General features: G+C 40.2%; 3 protein-coding genes across 3 annotated transcripts in view; 2 read left to right on the top strand and 1 right to left on the bottom strand.

Moving 5' to 3' along the window:
* Positions 1–178: 178 nt before the first annotated feature.
* Positions 179–2,040, bottom strand: LOC111338666 (ubiquitin-ribosomal protein eL40 fusion protein). The gene is made up of 4 exons (XM_022945186.2): positions 1,918–2,040; positions 1,233–1,319; positions 1,002–1,104; positions 179–362 (listed from the first exon to the last, which is right to left on the bottom strand). The coding sequence occupies exons 1-4, from the start codon at positions 2,018–2,020 to the stop codon at positions 266–268; spliced, it is 390 nt and encodes a 129-aa protein (XP_022800921.1). The 5' UTR covers positions 2,021–2,040; the 3' UTR covers positions 179–265.
* On the top strand, positions 2,040–19,642 carry LOC111338667 (integrator complex subunit 10). Its single transcript, XM_022945187.2, has 21 exons — positions 2,040–2,454; positions 3,340–3,407; positions 3,761–3,864; positions 4,446–4,502; positions 4,592–4,674; positions 5,287–5,368; positions 5,604–5,692; positions 6,447–6,715; positions 7,600–7,790; positions 8,291–8,393; positions 10,198–10,234; positions 10,339–10,408; positions 12,622–12,714; positions 13,103–13,185; positions 13,757–13,834; positions 14,359–14,418; positions 14,822–14,972; positions 15,262–15,341; positions 15,833–15,995; positions 16,301–16,388; positions 19,071–19,642. The coding sequence occupies exons 1-21, from the start codon at positions 2,299–2,301 to the stop codon at positions 19,213–19,215; spliced, it is 2,250 nt and encodes a 749-aa protein (XP_022800922.2). The 5' UTR covers positions 2,040–2,298; the 3' UTR covers positions 19,216–19,642.
* Positions 19,643–22,656: 3,014 nt separating this feature from the next.
* LOC111338657 (histone-lysine N-methyltransferase 2B-like) overlaps positions 22,657–23,795 on the top strand; it is a 26,316-nt gene continuing 25,177 nt past the window's right edge. The window contains exons 1-2 of the mRNA XM_088728092.1: positions 22,657–22,898; positions 23,023–23,795. The exon at positions 23,023–23,795 is cut by the window's right edge and continues 47 nt beyond it. Of these exons, the coding sequence (XP_088584218.1) occupies positions 22,713–22,898; positions 23,023–23,795 (959 nt within the window). The 5' untranslated portion in view covers positions 22,657–22,712. The remainder of the gene's footprint in view (positions 22,899–23,022) is intronic.

Genomic DNA, 23,795 nt, shown 5'->3' with positions numbered 1-23,795 from the left:
TGATTTTAAACCAAATTCTTGGAACTCAATTATGAGAAATGTATGTTAGGCTGTGCAGAGATCTTCACCTGGTGAAGACCATGCAGATCTTTGTCACAACCCCAAGACAATAGCCATTGGGCTCCTGGAGATTCCTCTCCGAGTAGAGCTTTGGGATCCAATTGAATAATACAATCACTTAGTTTGTGAATTATTTATTGGCAAGTTTAATTTCATAGCACAGATGAAATCAAAGTTCAACAGCTGACATAATGAAGGCAAGAAGTTAGCCTTTAAGCTTCTTCTTTGGTCTCAGGTTGTTGCTGTGACCACATTTCTTCTTGCGGCAATTGACTGCCCGAGGATGCAGACGAGCATAACACCTGAAAGGAACATTAAACTTTAATCCAGACAATAAGCACTAGAGTTCCTAATCAACAACCTAAATCTTTAAGTGATAATGTACTTATTGACTCAATGGAAGGGCTAGACATGGAAATATTTAGCTTGAGGTCATGAGGAACAGAATAAGCCTGCTTAAGTCTGTAGACATTCAAAAGCCAAATATTTTCCTGCCTGGCCCAACCTAACTCAGTCAATAAAAACTTTATCATATGAACATCATCCTTTCATCTTTTAGCATGCATCTTGCATTTTTACAGGCCCTGTTCATGCCATCAGACAGAGCCCTTAAACCAGGCCCCAGTTGTTTAAAGGTCAGATAACGCTATTGACTGGATAGATCTCTATTCTGTGGATAACACTACAGGTTTTGCTATCACTTACCCACTAGATGGTTATTTATACATTGGATAGTGCTATCTGCCCTTTATACAACTGGGCTTAGTATTTAAGTTAATGTTCGTATAAGGGTCATGTAATCATCTGTAATCTCGCCTTGATCATAAGCTAAGAAAAGTAGCAAACGTACTACAAAAATGGAATTTGCTCTTTGCTTAAACCAGTGATGAAACACTTTGTGGGAGTTGGATGTTAAAAACAAGAAAAAAAGAATCACATACTTCCTGCAGATCATTTTATCACAGTTATATTTCTGTGCCAAAATGCGCAAACTGGGCTCAATAACCCCACCACGCAGCCTCAAAACAAGATGAAGAGTGGATTCTGTTGATGGAAAAAATCAAGAGAGCAGTAAGCAAAGAAGAATAGCAATGAAAATTAAGGACTAATTGTTTCAGCTGTGCTTCAGGATTTACATTCACTGTTGCACAGACTAAACATTTAAACAATACCTTTCTGGATGTTGTAGTCAGAAAGAGTTCTTCCATCTTCTAATTGCTTGCCAGCAAAAATAAGCCGCTGCTGATCTGGAGGAATACCTACACACAAAAACAGTTTGTTAAATTTCTTCTATTCTCAACCTCTGATTTGTAGTTCTTCCTCATAGTTACTACACTGTTTCTTGTAACGTGACTAAACTCTTGAACGCTTTTAAGACATTGTCACCGTGTCAACATTTTCGGAAAGAGTACCATATAACCCCATACAATAATTATGCATTCCACTTCTTTGTCTTTCCCAACAAAACTTTAAAAACAAAGTCTACTAGTCTGAATGCATAATTAATGTATGGGGTTATATGGTACTCTTGCCACATTTTCTCTTCACAGCAACCCTTATGGCATACAGATAAAAGATAATTTTAAGAGATTCACATTAACTCAAGCCTACTGAGATCTTTTTCACTGACTACAGACATTCGAAGTGAAAATGATACAGCCGGTAAAACGTTAAGTATCCAAAGGGCTAAGAAGTATTTGAGTCATATCTAAAAATTACGTAAAATTGTAAAATGGTTAATGGTTTGAGCTTTGCACCAAGTTTCCCCAATACTTGACAGAGAGAGTCACCCTAGCCCTTTGGAATTTCACGCCCTGGTTCTTTAGTATGTAACAAATAGATTTTCCTTATTTTTACCTTCTTTGTCTTGGATTTTAGTTTTCACATTCTCGATGGAGTCACTGGGTTCAACCTCAAGAGTAATGGTTTTACCCGTGAGGGTTTTGACAAAGATCTGCATGGTATTCACCCGGTGAAGATCTGAAAAAAAAGGGACGATAACTAAATTTTTTACTCCCCTCTTGTGATAGCACCAGGTTGGCAAATAAGCTCGTATTTTTTCTAGGTTTTCTGAGTGCAAAGTAAAATTCTCCAGTAAGTTACCTCGTGTCTTCAGAAGGAGGAAAGAAAGGGTATCTGGGGTGGCCACAAAGTATTTGAAGGGTTTAGCCGCCCGCGATAAATCATGGTTAAGCTTTCTATGTTGTGTAAATTGAAGTGAAAGTTCCTGAAATCAATATGGCGGGTGAAGATGCAACCATGAAAGATCTCGACTCGCAATCACAGTGGTTAGTGGAAAGAGCTCGGCAAAGCTTGAGAGAGAATAACCCTTATGAAGCTAAAGCATGGCTAATAACTGCTAAGACACTATATCCCAAAGATTTCGGAATTCAGGTAGGCTCAGAGCTCGCAATTAAGTGTCTGTTTGTTTGTAACTTTCTGCACTTGTTGTCTTTCTTTCATTTCAGTCTTTGTTTCTGTCGTCTTGCGGTGTCTATGGTCAGTACTTGTAGAATTATTCCTGTGAGTTACCATCGTGTCTCGCACCAAGAAGTATGATGTTTGATCACTTAATTACATAATTTTAGTCAGTTTTTTACATGATCTTAAATTGTTAGTTAAGACTTGTTCAGCTTTAGATGCGAGAGAATTAGGGACTTAGGTTAAAAAGAAAGTTTCTGATAACTGATAATGTTACTCTAATTCGCATGGATACTGCTATCCTCGGATTGGATCATCATTATCATTAGTTGGTATGATGTCTACATATTTTAACAACTTAATAAATGTAGATCCCAGTTAAGAAGATGACATCATGTAGTCTGATCATCTAGGTGAAAGTAGTCAAATTCTGTGGAGGACTGTTGTTAGTAGCAGTTTTGACAACTTCAGCAGAAGTCATTACCACAGGTGAGACTTCTGTTAGGGTTGTTGATACATCAATCACCACAGCAGACAACAGTCCTTCTCAGGATCACTTAAATGCAGACTGAACCGCCGCCCAGTTAGCCCAATGAATAGTGCGCTGGACTGTTGTGCGGGAGGTTGAGGGTTCGAGCCCCGGCTGGACCAACACTCAAGGTCTTAGAATAATTGAGAAGAATTTGCTACCTTTCAAAGCCGCTTACCACTACAAAGGGCAGTGGACCGTAAGAGGACTGGATCAGATTTATTAAAAAAACTCTGTTGCTGTTGAGTGGTGTTGTCTCCCTTACTTGTTAAAGAATGTAACACGTACCATTTCACTTATGTCTTGTACTGTATGTCTTATGGTTTTAGTATGAGGCCTACAGCATTGAGAGAAATGCTGAAAGAGTTCAAGAGTCTGCCAAGCTTTTCTATATAATGTAAGTTTGTTGATTTGGGATTGCTTCTTGTCAGAAAGTGGGGAAATGCAGTTGCAAGAAATTGGTGTTGTGTAATTTTGTAATATTCTCCACATCTGAATTAAAAAAATAGCTCAGTTGCCATCAACCTTTAGAAAGAGAATTCTGCGTAGGAATCTCCATTTGCCTCATGGACACCCCCAAAGGGACCCACCCAAAATATAGATTGGTGACCTTTGATAGGACCTTTTTCTTGTAATATTACATGTTTTGAGACTTGTTTTCCAGTTTCTGAGATATGCTCTTAGCTTCAACACATTTATGTTGGAAAAGATTTTCTCGCAATGTTTTTAATGTAAAATTAAATTTATTAGGTTTGAACAATTTCCAGAAAGTGACATACTCTGGAATGAAGTTGTTAGCTTCACAGATGCTCTTGAGAGTGATGTCATGGATCGACATGGAAAGTTTCTGACAGGTATATAATCAAGGATGATATCAATAATTTAATCTGCGTCCTGTGAAAACTCAACAACAGGGGGTTAACCTCTCTGTATTTGCAGCAGTGAGAAAAGATTAGATTCACCCTTTATATTCTGGCATAATTAGGCACATTCTGCACACGACAAGAAAAATGTGTTTAAGAATCAAGAGCTTCTTTACGTAGTGATTATTTCCTTGAACTCTTTACAGCTTAACATCAGTATGCATATTCTCCATACTGTTCTATATACATTTCTTCGGGTGCTCATAAGGAGAATTTGTTAAACAATCAAGAGCTTTTTTAGTTAGTTATCCTTTCTCGCATTCTCATGATCTTAAGCTGACTTCCCACCTTCAGATGCTGAAAAAATCATTTTTTCTTTTATTTGACTAAATTGAAGTCAAACATTATACCTAATGTTTCCACCAAAAAAATATTTTTAATCTATCACTTGTTTTTAGTTTACCTGTTACTGTGTTGTCCTCCTCAATGCTCCACTGATAATCATCATAATTATCATCATTATAATTCTTATCATTATCGTAAGTTATAAGTGTATTTTCTTTTTTCTTTAGATATGTTTGGTTGTCTTCCGCAGCATGCTCAGCGAGAGATACTTCTCAGAGCTGCAGGTGAACAACTTTGATCTTAAACATAACCACACTTGTGCTAAATTTTTGCTTTGAAACTTTTCTTACACCTCTGTTTGACTGTGTTTTAGGGAGATGCAAAGATTACATTGAGAGATGTCGAATGATGTTGTTGTTAATGAGGAGATTCCCTGATGTGATTCCAAAGAATGGGGTAGTCAAGACATTTGATCAGTTATATTAATTTTACTTAACGGTAATATGTTTCTACCTTCGACTCCAGTAGATTGAAAAGGTATTTGAGCAAAGGACACTTGCTTTTATCCCAGTTATTTGAGATGCTGACTATTGGGGATTTAAAATATGTGGATTGAATTATTTTGTGCCAGTCAGCCTTTATAAAATTTGCCCAATTCAAATCTTAAACTCATGTACTTTACAAGACATGCAAACTATCAAGATACAAGACACAAGAAAATGCCTAAGAGGCAAGACGATTTGAATTTTTTACAAAAACGATGAGTATGAATGTTAAGACTTGTGAGAAACTGCTCCAAAATTACTTTTAATTCATTTCATAAGGAATGTGTTGACCTGTACATGTACCTTGGATAAGGAGATGCCCTTTGTATCCTGGAAAATAAGGATCGGACAAATAGAAGGGTAGTGAGTAGAAAAATCGGTCCATCAAGTCAAAACTTAGGAACAAAGTAATGAGATTGCATTCATCTGTTTTTATGTGTCCCAAAAAGTTTATAAATATTGAAATGATCTCTAATATCATTTGAGTGGCAAGAATGATCTTATTGTTAATTTTTTTTTTAAGGTTGCCTTGACAGAGATGTTGACTGATGCTGAGAACTCAGAGTATCCAGCAGCTCCTGTTAATCCCTACAGGAAGTTGTTAGGTGTGTGTTAGCTAGTGGCTCCCAACTTGCTCTGAGAATGTACTTATCTACTGAGAGGGTCCTAGCATGAATTTGATCCTCGTTTGCCAAGCTTACTGGTATTTTGCGGTTGTAATAATACTTGTAGCTTGAAGAGACCAAATGAATCAGTTCTCTAAAGTGAGGTATTCAGTAAAAGTGTGTCTACTTTGCTCATTTAATGTGATGCTGTAACTTTTACACAATCTACTTTCAGTTTGTGATGTATTGCCTCACTTGCTGGCCAGTGAAAACATGTCTGTTAAAACTTCAAGTGCTGAAAGTTGTAGTGGTCAAGATGACGAGGTTTGTCATCTCAGCTTAAGACTCACCTTAATTATTTCCTGGGTTTATTATATGGCTGTGTCTCACAAGGACTGGGAACTACCAAATTCATGAATTTGATTGGCCAAAATCAGTATTGAAAGCGGTCTAGATTTTCCCATCTAGACCAGCATCTAGACTGGTCTAGAAAAAAAAAGGTACAAAGAATATAAAAAATTGGCATACAAGACACAGCCATATAATAAACATCTTATTAACCGAGCTAGGTCTGTCTGTATGGGAGAATCTTGACCTCCATCGCTGGTATAGACCTCACTGCGTTTGGTCTGTACTGGCGACCTCGGTCAAGATTTAATGAATATCAATGATATTTTGTACTCTTAAGTGAAGTTGAACTGCCTATTTCAAAACATTAAGCTCTAATTGAATTTGAGATATTACAGGTAGCTAGTATATATTTTGCATGTGGATAAAAGGTCATGAATTTGGCAATTGCTTAAACTGCAGTTTACACAATATTGCAGAAGGAAAAGCCTGGAAATAATTATAGTTTTGCTTCTGAGACTAAATTGTATTAAGTAACTGTTACAGTACTGCAGTTATCCTCACCATAAACCAGATGATCATAATTAGTTTTAGGAAGTGAAATATCTTGATATTGGTGGAGAACTTTAAACTAATAAACTTGAGAAAAACATTGAGCTTTCTCATGGTATACCATCCATAAAAATGTTGATTTAAAGTGATACTAGTTCTTTTCTTTGGTAACTTTTAGGAACAGGTTTCTGGCATCTCTCTTGCACAAGTGCACAAATGGCTAGAACTTTCCATTCAATTTTACGTTTCCTGTGCCACAGCTCAGAACTTCTTGTCTGAAAACTTTGATGCTCAACAGAGTATTATAGACACAAGTATTGTAGCAGAAGTGCTTGATGGACAGGGGCCATGGATAGCCCTTCACAAGCTGTTTTATCTAGCGGCAAAGAAATGTGGATGGATGGAGATTTGTAGGATCCATGACAGACTGGATTCTATAAAATACAGGTGCAAGAATCTCTTTCCTGGAATCAAGAAGCTTATGACTTTTTTCTGACACTCTTATTGTGAAAAGCTGTGAGAGTTAAGCCATTCTAATTTTTTGATGGTAATGATTTTAACTTTGGTATGGGTCCATTATGGATTCATTAAGGTTGGTGATTCTAAACTTTTTTGACCATTCAATTCAACCCCCCCCCCCTTCAAGACTGATCAGCATCTAATTTCTCCCCACAACACCACCCCTGAATCAAATATGAAGGTCATGAGAATAAAGAAGCTCTTGATTGTTAAACAAGTTCTCCTTGTCAGCATTGTAGGAAATGTATAGAGAACAGTATGGAGAATATGCAGACTGATGTTAGGGTGTGAGGGGTTAAAGTTTCAAATCCCCAATCTTCAAAGTGATTGAAGTTGAATACGTCAGTACAGAATTTGACACTTAATTACACTCATTATCAATAGATGATCTTGGGAAAGGTGCCTTGGTTTAGGTGGAGCCGTATGTGATGCCAGCCAGGCTTGCAGGTATCCATGGCAACCCTGAGAGCGGCAACCACACGGCACTGTCACACTGATAAATCAGTGGAAATACTTACCAACTGACATACTTACCACTGTTGCATGACGAAGACCAAAAACGGGGTGGGGGGAGTGGGAGCAAAAAGGCACTCAACTATGGCAAGCAAAAGCAAACGAGAATGTAGCTGGAATGCAATACAAATGCCCTTGCAACAAACCCAGTAAATGCAAACCCCCCACCCCCCCCCCCCATGCGTGGCTGCCCGCGGACCACTGCTGACTGCATTGGCTCAAGTTTAACTTGGCCTAAATTACATTGAGCCACATCTTGCAGGGATTATAATGGTGTATATCACGTGATATCTTTACAGAAGCACCAATGACTATTGGACCAGTATTTCAGACCTGCATCACAAACTGAAAAAAATATCAAAACATTGCTCAGAAGAAGGCACAGAGGAGGAGGTGCTTGAGAAAACTGGGCTCATGTTTGCAACCATCATCCTGTTCTTACAGACTGTCTGGGAATATTGCCGTGTTGTCAACAGACTTGATGTAATCTGTAAGTAATGTTCCTTTGGGAGTTGCCATGTCCTATTGGCTGGGAGACTGGGTTCAAGCCCAGGTGGGGGTCTTAGTGGGGTGTACTTCACTCTAAGAGTGTCTTCCTCCACCCAAGAGGGAGACACTGGGCAGAACGAGACAAATGGGTTCTGGTATGCTGTCAAGAAAACAGGACAGAGGGAGAAAATTGGGTGCAAGCAAATTCTCGGGGAAAGTTAATGGATGCTGCAATCCTACAATATACTACCCCGTCATTAAGAAGGCAGCCAAAGGGATAATCCTCAAAATGTCATGCTACAGATACTGCAGTGGGCTCTTGTGGTAATGCAAGTCAGTCTCATGTTCCATTCCTGACTATTGCTTCACCAAGGGCTAAGACTTAAAATTTTAGCAACTTAAAATTTAGTGTGATCTGGAATGCTAATCCCTCTTGCTGTCGTATTATAACTTTCTGATCAGCTAACATAAACATTACTTGTTTTTGTAATTCTTCAACAGCTTCTTCTGGTCTGGTGTATCCTTTGGTTCTGGTTGAGGACAGTGTTCATGTCAACATTCAACTATCAGGCAGTGCTTCTGCAAACACTGCTGCAATTGACAGGTATGAATAAATAAAGTGACAAAGATAACGATCATTATTAAAAACTAGATCATTGGATAATGCAATTCAAGACTTTTTATTGGCTCAGCCATTATGGTATATGAGCCAATATACCATAATCTAATTTCTGTACATTGTTAAATCCGGTTTCTTTTCACAAAATAAGGTCGAGAAGATTCTTGGGGGCGTTTTTTTTAATAAAACAATTATTCTACTCTCGCTTGTTGGATATGAGATGACTATAGCCAACTCTATCATCTATCTATCATCTCATATCCAACGCGCGTTCGTGGAATAATTGTTAATTAGTATATACTAAAACAGTGGATAGCGTTGAAGGCGCGCTCTGATTGGCTAGTCAAACTCCGAATATCCTTTGCTATTTACCCCCGAGCAACTCGGGAAAAAATGGCGTGCCAGTTTGCATCCGTGACAAGCGAATAAATCACTCAAATAAAGACGAAGCAGTCCCTGAAAACACAGAGAAAGCGACTAAATTTGGTTTGGCCGTGTTTAAAGGTAATGGTAACCGGGAGTTTATCAATAACAACCAATGAAAAAGATTTTGTTTACAAATGCAAATTAATCTTGCGTAACCTCACTTGTTCACTTGAAAATCAAAGTTGAATAATATTTTTTACAGAATGGTTTCAAATACAGAAAGAGTTTGCAACACCCTTTGGAGAAATGTCGCCACCAGAGCTAAACAAATGTCTTCGGAAATTTTATCTGTCAGCGAAAAAACGTGACGGCAGTTTTTACAACAAAAAATCACTTACCGCGATCCGAGCCGCGTTGGATCGTTACGTGCGGGAAAATGTTGGAATCGTTGCTGGAATGTATGAATTGAAATAAATTTTTGGTGGTGTATATTATCTCACTGTTTTAGTATATACTAAAACAACTACTCACCTCAGTGTTGGTGGTTAGCGGTGGATATTTACCTCGCCGCTTCGCGGCTCGGTAAATATCCACCACTAACCACCTCCACTTCGGTGAATAGTTGTTAATTATAACATAACCAAAGTAAAGCGCGCGCTCTGATTGGTCAACTTAGCGTCCCCCATTTGCCCATGGGTGTACGCTGCTGACGTGAGCAAATGCAAAGACTATTTTTCCGCGCGCTGGTTTTTTCTGGTCGCGTAAGATTTGTTAAATAAAAGGGAACTCTTTAGCTACAATCTATCAATGTTATGTTATAAAACAAATGGTAAACACCACAACGTACACTATTGACTTATGGATGCACTTGGGAGGTTTGTCGCCTCGAGCGACTCTTATGCTTCTTTCGTGCTTAGCAACCTCCCGCGTGCATCCATAACTCAATAGTGTACGCTGTGGTGTTTACCATTTGTTAAAGATCAGTGTTCGTGAACAGACCTTGAAAAGGGGTAAATTAGAAACTTGGTCATGGTGTTTTGTTTTTGTTTTAGCATTTCAACATTGCTGATCGTAGCAGTATTCAAGACACATGTCACATGAACCTCGTTGTGGCTTAGTTCTTAGTCTGTAGCTCAGTGGTAGAGTATCAGAGCATGGGAATCCGAGGGTCTGAGGTTCCATTCATCATGGGGACTCAGGCGTTTTTATTTCGTTCCACACTCATAACAAGACCATCAAAAGCATCTGCTCTATTTCTTTACTGAGATCAATATTTACCATCTTTCTTATTCTGAATATTTCCAAGCCTTTTATCAACCAAGAATCGTTTCTATACTTACACTAAGTATTACGACAAAACATTTTTGAGGAAGGAGTTTTTAAATCACACTCTGTTGGTCTTTTCAATCTTTTCCATGGACAGCCCAGCGCCAAAGAAGAAAAAGCGAAAATTAGCATCTGTAAGTATAATTATCCTATCCTCCGACTAATGGTTTCTCGACACCTCTGATAAATCAGTTTTTCTTTAGACATTAAGATTAATTGGTTTAACGCTATTTTGTAGGGCAGGTCTGGTTCTCCTACAAAGGACGATGGCAAGGGCAAGCAACCATCCCACATCATAATCGATAAAAGTAAGACAGGTTTGGAACATGTGACAATTCAAGGATTCTATAGAAAAATTATCTTATTAAAGATTTCAGTGAGTGAGTGAGTGAGTGAGTGTGCATGCGTAAGTGTGTAATTAAGTGCGTGAGTATGTAAGTGTGCGTAAGTCCGTAAATGCTTAAGTGCGTAAATGTGCGTAAGAGCGTAAGTGTGCGTGAACACGCAAGTAGGTAAATACCTAAGTGCCTAACTGTGGGTAAATGCGTAAGTGCGCAAGTGCGTGTGTGCTTTAGTGAAGAAGGTAAGTGCGTATGTGTGCAATTGCGTAAGTGCGTAAAAGCGTAACTGCGAATTTGCGTAAGAAAGTAAGTGTGTAAGTGTGGTCAAAAGCGTAAATGTATTAGAGCGTAAGTTGGTAAGTGCGTAAATGCAAAATTGCGTAAGTGTACGTAAAAGCGTAAGTGCGTATGTGCTTAAGGATGTAAGTGCGTATATGTGTAATATGCGTAAATGCGTATGTGCGTAAAAGCGTAAACACGCAAGCGCGTAAGAGCGCAAGTGCAAATGTGCACAAGTGCGTATTTGTGCAGAAAAGTGTACGAGCGTGTGTAAGTGCATAAGTATGCGTAAATGGGGAAGTGTGTAAGTGTGCGTAAAAGCGAAAGAGTGTAAGAGCGCTAGTGCGTAGGTTGTGCGTATGTACGCATGTGTGTAAAGATGTAAATGCATAAATGCGTATATGCGTAAGTGCCGAAGTGCGTAGTTAAGTGTAAATGCGTAAGTTCCTATGTGCGAAAGAGCGTAAGTGCATAAGTGCGTAAATGCGTAGGTGCGTAAGTTTGCGTAAATGCACAGGTGCGCTATTACGCTATAGCGTATGTGCATCAATGCGTATGTGCGTAAGTGCCGAAGTGCGTAGTTAAGTGTAAATGCGTAAGTTCCTATGTGCGAAAGAGCGTAAGTGCATAAGTGCGTAAATGCGTAGGTGCGTAAGTTTGCGTAAATGCACAGGTGCGCTATTACGCTATAGCGTATGTGCGTCAATGCGTATGTGCGTAAGTGCCTAATTATGCGTAAGAGCATAAGTGTGTATGTGGATAATAGCGTAAGTGTGCGTAATAGCGTCTGTGTGTAGGTGCGTAAATGTGCGGAAGAGCGTGAGTGTATGTAAGTGCGTATGTGGGTAATAGCGTAAGTGCGTTACTGTGCGTAAGTGCGTATGTGCGTTGATACGTAAGTGCATAAATGTGCGTAAGTGCCTATGTGCGTATGTGGCTAATAGCGTAAGTGCGTAAATGTGCGTAAGAGTGTAAGTGTTCGTAAGTGCGTATGTGGGTAATAGCGTAAGTCTTTAAGTGTGCGCAGTAGCGTAAGTGTAAGTGTGCGTAGGTGCATATGTGTGTATGAGGTAATAGCGTAACTACGTAAGTCTGCGTAATAGCATAAGTACGTATGTGCATTCATGTGTATGTGTGTAAGAGCATAAGTGTGCGTAAGTGGGTTTGTGGGTATGTGCGTAATGGCGTAAGTAGTTAAGTGGGTAAAAGCGTAAATGCGTATCTACGTTAATGCGTCAGTGTGGGTAAAAGCGTAAGTATGTAAATGTACGTGAGAGTTTAAATGTGGGTAATAGCGTAAGTGCGTAATAGCGTAAGTGCGTATGTGCGTTAATGTGTGAGTACGTAAGTGTGCGTAGGAGCGTAAGTGTGCGTAAGTGCGTAAATGTGCATAAGTGTGCGTAAGTGCGTATGTGCGTATTTAAGTAATAGCGTAAGTGCGTAAGTGTGCGTAATAGCTCAAGGGCGTAGGTGCGTTAAAGCATAAATGCATAAATGTGCCTAAGAGCATAAAGAGGATAGGGGAAGTCTTTCCAGCCAGTCCCTCTTAATCATTATATTATATTAATATCGTTATCATTATTATTGATATGGTTAGTACTATTATTTATTACCGTTTAATTATTTGTTGAATGTCATATAATGGAACAGGGTACTCATAAATATGTGGGATGCGGCAGGTCTTCTGTTTTTGCATGTGGGACAAATATAGGACAAATATGGGACAAATATGGGACAAATATGGGACAAATAGTCTGGAAATCTACCTCCTAACGTTACTTCACAAACTCAAGTTATTTTCAGTGCTATAAAAATTGTGCTTTACCCGTAGCCATATGTAGTCTTTGACGGTCTATTTTTTTTTTAGTCCTTATTCTTTCTTTCTTTCTTTTTTCATGTAGACTGTGGTACTCTCAGTCAAAACCTCTCAGAAGATTTCGCTGTATCTGTGGAGGCTTGGCATCTTCTCAACACATATCCTGGTTATAAAAAAGGTTTGTGGCTATTGCAAAACAGTACGTTCGCAAGTGCGTAGGTGCGTGGGTGCGTAAGTGCGCGCGTATCCTGACTATAAAAAACGGTTCGTCACTAGTGCAAAATCAGTGCGTACAAAATCTTATTTATACTTTAAATTTTGCTACTTTGCGATGGAGGAGAACCACGGTGAAAAATTTGTTTACAGTGAAATGCTTTTAAGGTCGTATTGGCGGAAAGTTTGAGTTAGTAGTTTCCAAGATTAGAAGGATTTTGATTTTGTAGCACATGTAGTTGCCGGCTAGGTTAATATTGCTTATAAAGCAAATGTGATTGTAAAGTTGAGGAATTATTCAAGCCTGCAAAGACCAGGAACTCACTCCAAGTATACATTGTTGGTTTTTACAGATTTTCTGCGTCTTTTAGACGACTGGCGTGTGGACCAGTGGAACTGGATGGGAACGTTCAAAGTGGACCGACTTATTTACAAGGTACCACAGTTACGAGGGGCACAAGGAGGGTTTTCCAGACGACTCAAGTGTTCCCCCCTTTAGCCACTAACCTACAAACGACGTACAGTCGCAGAAGCTCATCTTGTTGGGTTCTGAACATAACTTTACTCTCATTTCAGTAACACTTTTTACTTCTCAGTTCATGCTATGAGGCTGTCAATAGCAGATGCAGTGGTGTGAATCATGAGCCGCTAGCCCATAGTCACGGTCATTTTGTTGTGTTCTTTGGCAAAAACACCTTTTTCATGCAGTACCGCCCCCCACCCAGGAGTGCAAGGGCAAACTATCAAGAAAACCTTATAAAATGCTAAGGGGTCGTAACATCTTGTCAGCCAAAGTCAATTACAGTGAGAGTAGCGATATTTGCGATCGCCCAGGCTCTGGCCTTTCTTAAGCACTCGACCAAGAAGACGTCGTCTTTCCTGCAACTTTTTTTTTTCCAACTGGTTCGCGATTATTTTAAGATATTGATTGTTTATTCCGTTTGATCGGATTTGAATTCGTCCGCATTGTATCCATTCTATACTATTCTCTACGGTGTATTATTTAGGGTAAATACAAGAAAGCTGTTGAATTTCTCCAAGAGCAACGAAATGTTTTGGAGCAGGACGCTTCGGAAAATCAAGAGGTATGGATGCTGTTCAGTGAACAGTGAGATGCGTTGTAGTAAAGATCGTTTAAGTGAGAGAAGTATTGCATTAAATGAGGAAAAATTTACCTGCTGTAAAATGCTTCCCGAATCATTAATCTTTTCGATAAATCTCTCCATTTTTTTTTTACCAAAGAAAAAGCGCAAGCTAAACCAAACGTACAATTGGCGGAGGTGGCGTGGCCGAGTGGTTAGGCTGCTGGACTTGAAATCCGGTGGCCTGAGTTAAAGTCCTCCACCCTGCCACTCACTGGATTTCTTCTCGGTTGCCCCAAGTTCAACTCCTTTGCTGCGCTCTGTAAATAGTTTTGTAAAAAAATTTTTTTATCAACATAATCCAGTTCGTAGCCTCACAATAAATCTCAGCAATAGAAACTTAGCCTGCTCAACTTACATCAGATACACTCCTAAGATCAAAACAGCGAAAACGTTAAAGGGGATTTTTTGGATTTGTTGTTTTTTCTTTTTTTACCAAATTTTATTTCCTTTTTCTTGTGGTTTAGTTACTTATCAGAGGAGCAATTCAGTTGTCATGTTGCTACTTCCGCCTCGATAATCACAAGGTAATAAACAAACCTATCAGAAATGAAAATGAATGGTGGTTTTATCGTAACTGCGTCACTGTAATCTTATGGTCAGCGGTCAGCTCGATAGACTGTGGTTCAGGAGGTCTGGGATCGAGCCCTGGCTGAGATTAACTGCGACCTTGTTCCCAGGGTGTCTCTCTTTCTCCCTTTCCCCAGAAAGAAGCAAGACCCTGGAGCGGAGGAAGGCTCTCGGGTGGAACAAAAAGAGATCGTGGGAACGGATTTGGAGTCGTTGTGTTATGTTGTGTTTTAGGAGAGAAAATTCTCTCAGCCTTGAATCGAAGGGGGAAAACCCTGCCCGTCGCTTACAATACGAACCCGTGATTTTGGTCAGAGAGAGGTTCCTGTAACTCACATTCACCCTTGTTGTTGTTATTAGAGAGCATGTGAAGAAGCACTATACAGTATGCAGTTCTTCGTGGCTAGAAGCTCAGCTGGAGATAACATGACACTGAAAAGATCAACTTCAGTACATCAAGGAAAACTTGATACGAGTGGAAATGAGCCGTTAAGCTCGGCCTCTGCTGGCGGTAAATTAATACAAAATCCTCTGACAATGACTGCATCATAAGCCTACCTTAATTTTTCGAATAAAAGGGTATTTGGCATGTAGTGCGGGGGAGGGGGGTATCCGTAATGGCCAAGCGTGTTATCTATTGCTGTAGTGCAGAGTTGATTGCCCGTCACTGACGAGCCGTGTGTTTCAATTGTAAGGACTGGGGAAGAGTTAAGGTTATGGTGTGGGTTGTGTTATTGTTGTTTTTGGTTTGTTTCTTTTACATGTTTGTTTTTGTGATAATTTTTTCATTGAACCCTCAGGTCGATGTTTAAGACTGATCCAGTGCAGTGAAACAGAAGTGCTTTCCTTTACAGTCCGTTTACTTCTTTCCTCACTCAAGGTAGTTTTTGTTAATAACGTAAGACCTCTCTAGTCACACGATGTACCCAAACAGTCTTTTAAACTATGATCTCGTGCGAAAGCCGAAAACAACACGAACGAAACCATGACCATAAAAAAATCTGATACGCATAAAACTTCGTTTGTTAAGTAGTCAAGCGCTAAGAAAAGGAAGAACTCCAAGTTTGGATCGTTCAGTACAGTCATGCAGTCATTTTGTTGCTACGCTTTCTGTTCGTACATTTACCCTGTACTACAATATGACATATATTCTACAGTGTGATATTTATTCTACAGTGTGATGTATATTCTACAGTGTGATATATTCAGCGCGTTACGTTTCCCTGATGTGGTGCGGTAATGATTAAAAAATCGTCTGAGCCATGTTGATGTACTCAATAACATTCTGAAAAATCTGTTTAACGACAGTACTTTGAGAAGCAAACTAAGTTCATGGAAATGAGAGAAATAAACAAGTTGCTTACTTTTTAGCAAAGACTGGTGACGGAAGGGCGAAATGACACACTCCTAGGTCACGTGGTAGTGTTAGTGCAGTTTGGTTGGCCAAGAGAAGAGGATGCTTTCTATGAACTCCTGGATAGGATCCGGGATCAGGGCGGATTGAAATACCGAGAATTTTTCAGTTACGTGAACAGTATCCTTTTTTTAAATCAAGCTCCAAAAAATGTTGTTAATTACAGACTGTGCCTGTGGGAATCCCGGCGGATCCCAGCGCGATTCCTTTCAGGCATCCCGCTGCAATCTTGGCGGGAATCCCGGTGGGAATACTGGCGGGACCCTGACGCTTTTCTTATCGGGAATACCTGCAAGATCCCGGCGGGGATTTAAGAATACAATTTAGGCCACGTGTTTTTCTTTTTTTAAGTGTTTACTTTATCGTTCTGTGGATTTTGACCAGGTCATGAACAATGTCCTCCAAGTTTGCTTAACGGCTGGCAGATATCGATATTCTGGAGGAGTTCGCACACCTCTACAGTGATGATTCGTACAACCTCGATCTAGTTCCTCATTCTACTTCTGGTTCAAGGTTAGTCCTAACTATGGCCGTTATTTCCCATGTTAAGTCGCGAGGGTGCACTCCAACGTGAGTGGTGTTCCTTCGCAAAATGCTGTTCGCTAAATTGAGGATTTTAAAGGAAGGTAAAGGCGAGCGTGTTGTGATTTATCCACGCCGCTTTTAAATAAATTTGTCCATGTCATTTCGGCAAATGTTTCTCGTATGCCGTTAGGATAGTTTGTTAATAATAATAATAATAATAATAATAATAATAATAATAATAATAATAATAATAATAATAATTTAATTTTTATATTGCGCAAATTAACATGTGGATATGATCAAATACGCATCACAACACTTTTCGGGAGACTTTGGCCGGACTGCATCAGCAGTTTACAAACAATCGAAGGAAACTTTTTTAAAGATGCCCCCTCCCCCCAATTCCCAGTAAACAGGCCTGACCTTATCACAGTAATCTGGTGAGTGGGTTCTTTAACGGCCCCTGCCTAACCAAATTAACTAATTAATAAAGGCTGATACTTTCGAAAGAAACTGTTTGGGGCTGCGTCGGTGGGAGTAACGAAATAATTTGGATATATCAACAAAGTTGAAATGGTAAATTGGCCACCGTAATGATTACAAAAGCTGACGTTTCGAGCGTTAGCCCTTCGTCGGAGCGAAGAGAGGAATTGTGGGTTGCGTGTGCTTTTAAAGGCAGAAAATGGAGCTACGTTATTGGTGGGAGCATGGCAACAAGAAAAACATGAATAAATTAGTGGAATGAAAAGCGTTCGTTGATCCCTGTGGGATTTAGACTGCCGGTTTGAAAGATGAGCTTTTGTTCAAGATTTTTACGGCTTTCCGTGCCACCTAAGTGCAAGGAAAGACCGCAGATTGCCATATGTTGCTTAGAATGATTAGGTAAATTAAAGTGTCTAGCGACTGGTTTCGATGTGTCCTTGTCATTCCTTTCCACGTCTCGAAGGTGTTCTCGGAATCGGTCACCTAGTCTTCTGCCTGTTTCGCCGATGTATATCTTTTTGCAATAAGTGCAAGTTATGCAATAGATTACATTGGCGGAGGTGCACGTGAAGTGATCGGTGATCTTAATGGATCGTTTAGGTCCCGATATTTTATCAGTGTTGTGAATGAAAGGACACGTTTTGCATCGTGCACGAGCGCATTTAAAAGTGCCTGGTTGCTCATTAGTCTGAAAAGAACTTCTGACCAAAAAATTGCCTATGTTTTTGTCGCGTTTGAATGAAATGAGCGGAGGCTGCGAAAAGATAGTGCTTGTCTCTGGATCGTTTTGAAGTAATTTAAAGTTTTTAAGAATGATGGATTTAACTGAGTGGCTGTGAGGGTGAAACGTGAGAGTGAATGGAATGCGGTCGGAATCTTCCTTATGCGACGTTTGTAGTGCTGAATGTCGATCAATAAGTTGAGCGCTCATTTCATTCAAACGCGACAAAAACATAGGCAATTTTTTGGTCAGAAGTTCTTTTCAGACTAATGAGCAACCAGGCACTTTTAAATGCGCTCGTGCACGATGCAAAACGTGTCCTTTCATTCACAACACTGATAAAATATCGGGACCTAAACGATCCATTGAGATCACCGATCACTTCACGTGCACCTCCGCCAATGTAATCGATTGCATAATTTGCACTTCTTGCAAAAAGATATACATCGGCGAAACAGGCAGAAGACTAGGTGACCGATTCCGAGAACACCTTCGAGACGTGGAAAGGAATGACAAGGACACATCGAAACCAGTCGCTAGACATTTTAATTTACCTAATCATTCTAAGCAACATATGGCAATCTGCGGTCTTTCCTTGCACTTAGGTGGCACGGAAAGCCGTAAAAATCTTGAACAAAAGCTCATCTTTCAAACCGGCAGTCTAAATCCCACAGGGATCAACGAACGCTTTTCATTCCACTAATTTATTCATGTTTTTCTCGTTGCCATGCTCCCACCAATAACGTAGCTCCATTTTCTGCCTTTAAAAGCACACACAACCCACAATTCCTCTATTCGCTCCGACGAAGGGCTAACGCTCGAAACGTCAGCTTTTGTAATCATTACGGTGGCCAATTTACTATTTCAACTTTGTTGATATATCCTAACTAATTAATAGCTGCAGGAGACGGGACCTACGGTTTATTCGACCTTATCCGAGAAGACTAGAATGTCAATCCATTTCTTGATATAATAGAAAGGTAGCGCATTCTCCTCAGTTATTTTTAAGACCTTGAGTGTTGGTCCGGCCGGGGCTCGAACCATCGACCTCGACCTCCCGCACAACAGTCCAGCGCTCTAACCAATTGTTTTTCTTTCTCTACCAAGTTTTTTTAAAACGACCCCAAAGTTAACACAATGACTAATCTGAATAAGAGAATATACCTAAAGGACCCACTTGCAGATCGAAGGTGAAATAAATAAACTGTGAAGCACGGGAAAACCTGAGTGTCCAGGTTGCGACTGGTTTTTGGTTAGTATCTGATTGGTTGAAAGAGTGATGCGTGTTTCCATTGCAAACCATCGCAATGTTAGGTTACTTCCTACATTAATTTGAAAGATACTCTGTAAAGTGATAGCTCTGTCAACCAATGCCTTTAGGAACTATAAAAGATCCGTGGTTACTTATGTTTTACTTAGCTCTCCTATTCTTAACTTGTTTGAGTTCTCTTTTACTTATTTTACAGTCGGGCAGTAACACGAGGAGTAAACAAGGGAGCCAAGGAAGACTTTCGTGCCGCCATGGAGAGGCAAGTCGGTCGCAGTGATGAAAGCTTTGAACCACTCCTCAAAGCTTTCTTACAAAACGAGAAAGATTCTCTTCTAAGCTGACACAAGCATGCCGCAACTATGTAACCAGGCGTATAACTGAGAAACAATTCTAATAAAGCTAGGAACGTAATGAGAATTGCTGTGAATGTATTATGGGTTTAGTTTTTTGAGCTTTAAAGAAATCTTTATTTTTATGAGCCCTGTAAATTGAAAGAATAGTTCTGCATTCTCCTGAACCAAACGAGAAGACCAAACCTACTGATATGATGAGTTCCGCACGTGATTACCTGTTACGCGCGTGATGTCTAACTTTGTCTGAAACTGTACTTCGGTGACTAACATTGTTATCTAGCCACTAAAATGTCCCAAGTCTTAACACTATTGTATCACTCGTTTCATTTTAGAAGTTTGACCAAAATATTACAAATACAGAATAAGAGGAGATCTTGCACTGTATATATTGAGAATAAAATTAGTTGTTATGGTTGCCCATCGTTATTTTCGTGCTGTTTATCTTTCAGAACCCAAAGTTAGGCTAGGATGCCCTGGCGGATTAGTTTTTTTTTTTTTTTTTAGTTTTTTTGTTTTTTTTTTTTGTTTTTAGTTTTTTTGTGTTTTTTTTTTTTTTGTCAATCGAGCACGGAGTCAATTCGTCGATGTTAAGAACAGCGGGTAAGTCCGCCCCACGAAGAGAATTAGAGCGGGTTGTTCATTGGTACACGCCTATATGATACAACTTACCATCTGCTTGCCGGATTACGTGAGCTGGAAGGAAAAGACCATGGGTGATACCCTTTTTGTAGCTTGACGAGTAACGAGGATTGTTGTGATCGATTTGAGTCTCTGCGTCCATTTGGTGGCATACTTTATACTCACTGAGGTCAGTGGTTCGAATCCCGTACAGGCCTGATTTTTTTCAGGTCTGATTTTCGCTATCGCTTAAATAGCGCTATCTACTGCGAGGATCGTGCATCATACGTCACTGCTTTGACGGCTTGTGTCTACATACACGACGTACTCGGTTGCTTGGTGCTCAGTCACGGTAGGTACTGGGACTAGCTTCTTACTTTGCCTTGAATAACTTTTGTTTCCCGGTCACGGTATATTTTTCCTGGCATTTAAAGCGCAGTCGTTTTATTTGGAGAAAAAACTCGGGTTGAAGTTGACAACGTGTCCTCAACTGACTGGTTCAAACCTGCATATCTAGGGTGGAAAGTAGGTTTGCAAAAAGATAACCTTGATCGAATCAAAGCACTAAACGCGAACGGAGAATTTATACCGTCGAGATCGTGGATTTACAGTGTATGTGGGATGAAAATTCGTGTCTTTTGCAATCATTGAGACAAGGTGTACAAATTCTGTAACCTAGAAAGACTTATGCGATCCCCCATAATCTGAAATCGGAAAAATACAGGTGTTCCATTGTACAACAATATCATTCGGCTTTCGTTGCCATACTATTAACAATCTTCACATTTACTCGTTGCTATTTTTTTTTTAATTACTAAGTCGCTTGTGTACTCATCCTTACCAGGTAGGTACGTCCCGAGGGATGACTTTGAAAAGAGCAATTTGCGGGACGGGACCATATCAGGATTTCTAGTACTGTTAGGGAGAAACTCAGTCGCGGCGTGATTTGCGTGTATGCGGTAATCGTACAATTGCAAAGCATAGTGAGAAAAATCTACACATCTTGCTCTAAAATAGTTGAAGAAAGAAGCTCGTTGTCCTCTTGGAAAGATGGGAACTATTGGGAAGATGGCTTATAAATTCGAAGCAATTCTTCGCAGTTTCAAAGTTGTTGCTTGGCCTTGGGTATTTCACCTTTCGCGTAAGTTGTCGTACGGAAAGAAAAGACAAGAACTAAAGCTATGAAGCGTGCTTGCCAGACAGCATCTAAGTTGATTCGACGATGCTGAAGTGCTTATTCGGGGTCTTCATGAAAAGGCCCGCTTTCCTTTCGCTCCTCGTTTAGAAAAGCAGTTTATGTGTTTACTGTTTTCCAGCCGCTTGCCCCGGTCAACACTGGATTTAAATGGCTAGTTTTGATCCCAATTTAGGATACGATTTTTGATGGCCGATTGTTGGCCGGAGGAGCTCGAATCATAACTGTTATCGAAAACGCATCAAGGAAGAAAAAATTGAGAACGGTGTTTTATCGTCTTTTCGCGAGCGTGAAAAAATGTTCAGACTACCCATGAGAAGTCGAACCTCAGACATACACATCTCGCTTCGATGCTCCATCGCTGAGCCACAGAGACCCTTTATGGGGAGAAGGAATGCAGACCGCCTTCTTGGTCAGTTTTCTTTGTAAGGGAATAACCAACTACACTGTACAGCAGCTTGCAACCACTTCAATGCATTGGCTAGTTTGATTTACCATCTCTGCACTGGCCAGTAATCGAACGGAGCAGGTTGTTGATTTCACGCAGTACATGGCACGAATCCAGCGATGGTTTGCGCTGATTTTATCAAATCGTGTTCGATGCTTGAGTTTTTCTCGTAAGTCCAAATGATAAAATAAATAAAGTTCAGAAACTTAGCCAAACCTTTTTAATACAGAGCATAGTTAACCCTCGATTAACTATGTACAGAGTCAATACACAACAGGTTCTGTCAAGGCGACTTGAGCAATAAAACAGCACTGTAGTTCAGTGGGATACAATGGTTGATAGTTGATAATAAAATGGAAGCAAAACGCGATTACTGAAGTCTTCTGAAGATACTTGATCATCCAAAGCTTATTAGGAGTTTCTTTCTATCTTTAACAACACAACCGAGGATCGTTTCTGAATAAGCCAGAAGATTGCCAGTCAGAGGCGGAAGCACACGGTATACCGCTGTATCATGGCGACTTTTAATGAGTATACACGAGAAGGCTCGACTGGGAAAACCCCGCGCGCGCGCGAACTTGTCAAAGCGCTGAAACTAAACAACATGGTCTCCAAAGGCTCTTTTAGACCTTCCACTTGAAAATATGATGTATATCAGTCTCTACACGGAATGGACGCACACGGTATCGAAGAAAAGAAAATGAAAGGGTTTATTGCTCTCTGGGCTACTAATAATATCGTGTGCTCTTCACTCTTCATATGCAATCTACGAATCACGCTTGGGTCCTAAATTCTTGATCATTCGCTTTTTAACTAATTTCACAAGTTCTTCCCCGACGAAATGCAACTCTTTCAGCAGTTTTTACTTTTTGACTCATTTTTGTGCATGGGCATTTAGCACAGTGAACGATGAAGTCTCCAAACCACCGCAAGATGAAAGTGCGTTGAGAACCGGACGTTTGGGGAATACCCAAGAGGCCTGGTCGCTCAATCGGCTGGCGTGTTGCAGATTTCTCTCCCTATAGAACGTCGGCTCAGAATTTTTTCGATTTTGATCTGACTTTTCTTTACATTCTGACGGCATGATTCAGCGCAAAGGGTGGTAAAATGCAGAATCGACGCCAGTTTTGTTAAAAACTATTTGTTTATTCTGTTTGGACCCATAATTGTCTGCGGTCGCAGCAGCACGTGTGAGACGCATACTCATGCGCACAAAAAGGGAACATGGCGCGAATGAAATATCCTGGAACTAACAAGGCCCGATGTGCTCCCAAGAAAAAGAAGAATTTTACCATGTCCGGACGGATTAAACAGGAGCAGTTCGGCGAAAAGCTTAAGAGTTCATTCAAGAAGCCAGTTTGTATAAGCCTTCGAAAATACCGGGAAATCTTCGGAGATTCCGATGAAGAGGTGCTTCATCAATTTGCCATTGCATGCTTATTTCAGAGTTTTGTTTATGAAGCCTGTTCACTTCTTTCGAAAAGTAAGCTTGATTGTTTTGCAAATTTCTGATTTTTTATATTTTCTGTTTTAGGAAGAAGAATTTTATGGCTTTCGCGCAGAGGATTTGGGTCTAAAAGCGTATCGCTCTTTCTCTGTCAAAGATTATCTGGATGGCAACGAAAGAATAAGTTATCGCAAAGATGGCGCCAGAGACCGACTATCAAGACATTTAAGTGGTAATGTGCCTAAAATACTCAAAGCTGAATCCCCTCAGCATAAAAGCAACGCGAACGAAGCAGAGAATAAACCTCCCGCCGCATCACCGAGCCAAAATGTTTACGCGAAGCTGTACAAAAAGAGAGATTCGTACGAAAGAAGATTCGCGCGACCTGCCCATGAATTCGATAAGGCTTATCTGTCAGCGAACGTGAAATCGACAACAAAAGTCAAGGCGAATTTTGTACCGCGGGTCCAGAAAACTTTAGTGAGTGAAGGAATCAATCACCACTCATCGCCAAACCTACATGAGAGCAATTTAGCTCGTTTCCACATGAAGAAAAAGGCTGTGCCTCTGGCGAGACAATTGCTTGCAAAAGCGAAGGAGGGACAGAGAATTCGGAAGCAGAGAAAGTTTGATGCAGTAAACAAAGAGGGCCAACCAGTGCGATCGCGGTCTGGCCGTGTAGTGAAGAGTAAAAAGTTAGACTACGACGATGTCACATCGCCGAAATTTAAAGTCAGGAGAGATGAAGGGAGTATGACTGGATCATCAAACTATGTCAATCGAGTTGCTCGAAAAAGGCGCTCGGAAGATGGCGAAGTTCCTCCGAACAAAGCTTTTCGAACTGCGAAGGTGAAATTGGA

The sequence above is a fragment of the Stylophora pistillata genome, chromosome 7 (assembly GCF_964205215.1).
Source record: "Stylophora pistillata chromosome 7, jaStyPist1.2, whole genome shotgun sequence".
Classification (NCBI taxonomy): Eukaryota; Metazoa; Cnidaria; class Anthozoa; order Scleractinia; family Pocilloporidae; genus Stylophora; species Stylophora pistillata.
Note: the sequence above shows the minus strand (reverse complement) of the source record. Positions and strands in the feature narration are given on the sequence as shown.

What these genes read in the sequence shown, in the direction of transcription:
- LOC111338666 (XM_022945186.2), bottom strand. Translation starts at nt 2,020, where the DNA reads ATGCAGATCTTTGTCAAAACCCTCACGGGTAAAACCATTACTCTTGAG. An exon ending in TAAAATCCAAGACAAAGAAG is followed by an intron (nt 1,320 to 1,917) that starts GTAAAAATAAGG and finishes TTTTGTGTGTAG; the next exon opens with GTATTCCTCCAGATCAGCAG. An exon ending in TGACTACAACATCCAGAAAG is followed by an intron (nt 1,105 to 1,232) that starts GTATTGTTTAAA and finishes TTCCATCAACAG; the next exon opens with AATCCACTCTTCATCTTGTT.
- LOC111338667 (XM_022945187.2), top strand. Translation starts at nt 2,299, where the DNA reads ATGGCGGGTGAAGATGCAACCATGAAAGATCTCGACTCGCAATCACAG. An exon ending in AACACTGCTGCAATTGACAG is followed by an intron (nt 8,394 to 10,197) that starts GTATGAATAAAT and finishes TTCCATGGACAG; the next exon opens with CCCAGCGCCAAAGAAGAAAA. An exon ending in ATATCCTGGTTATAAAAAAG is followed by an intron (nt 12,715 to 13,102) that starts GTTTGTGGCTAT and finishes TGGTTTTTACAG; the next exon opens with ATTTTCTGCGTCTTTTAGAC.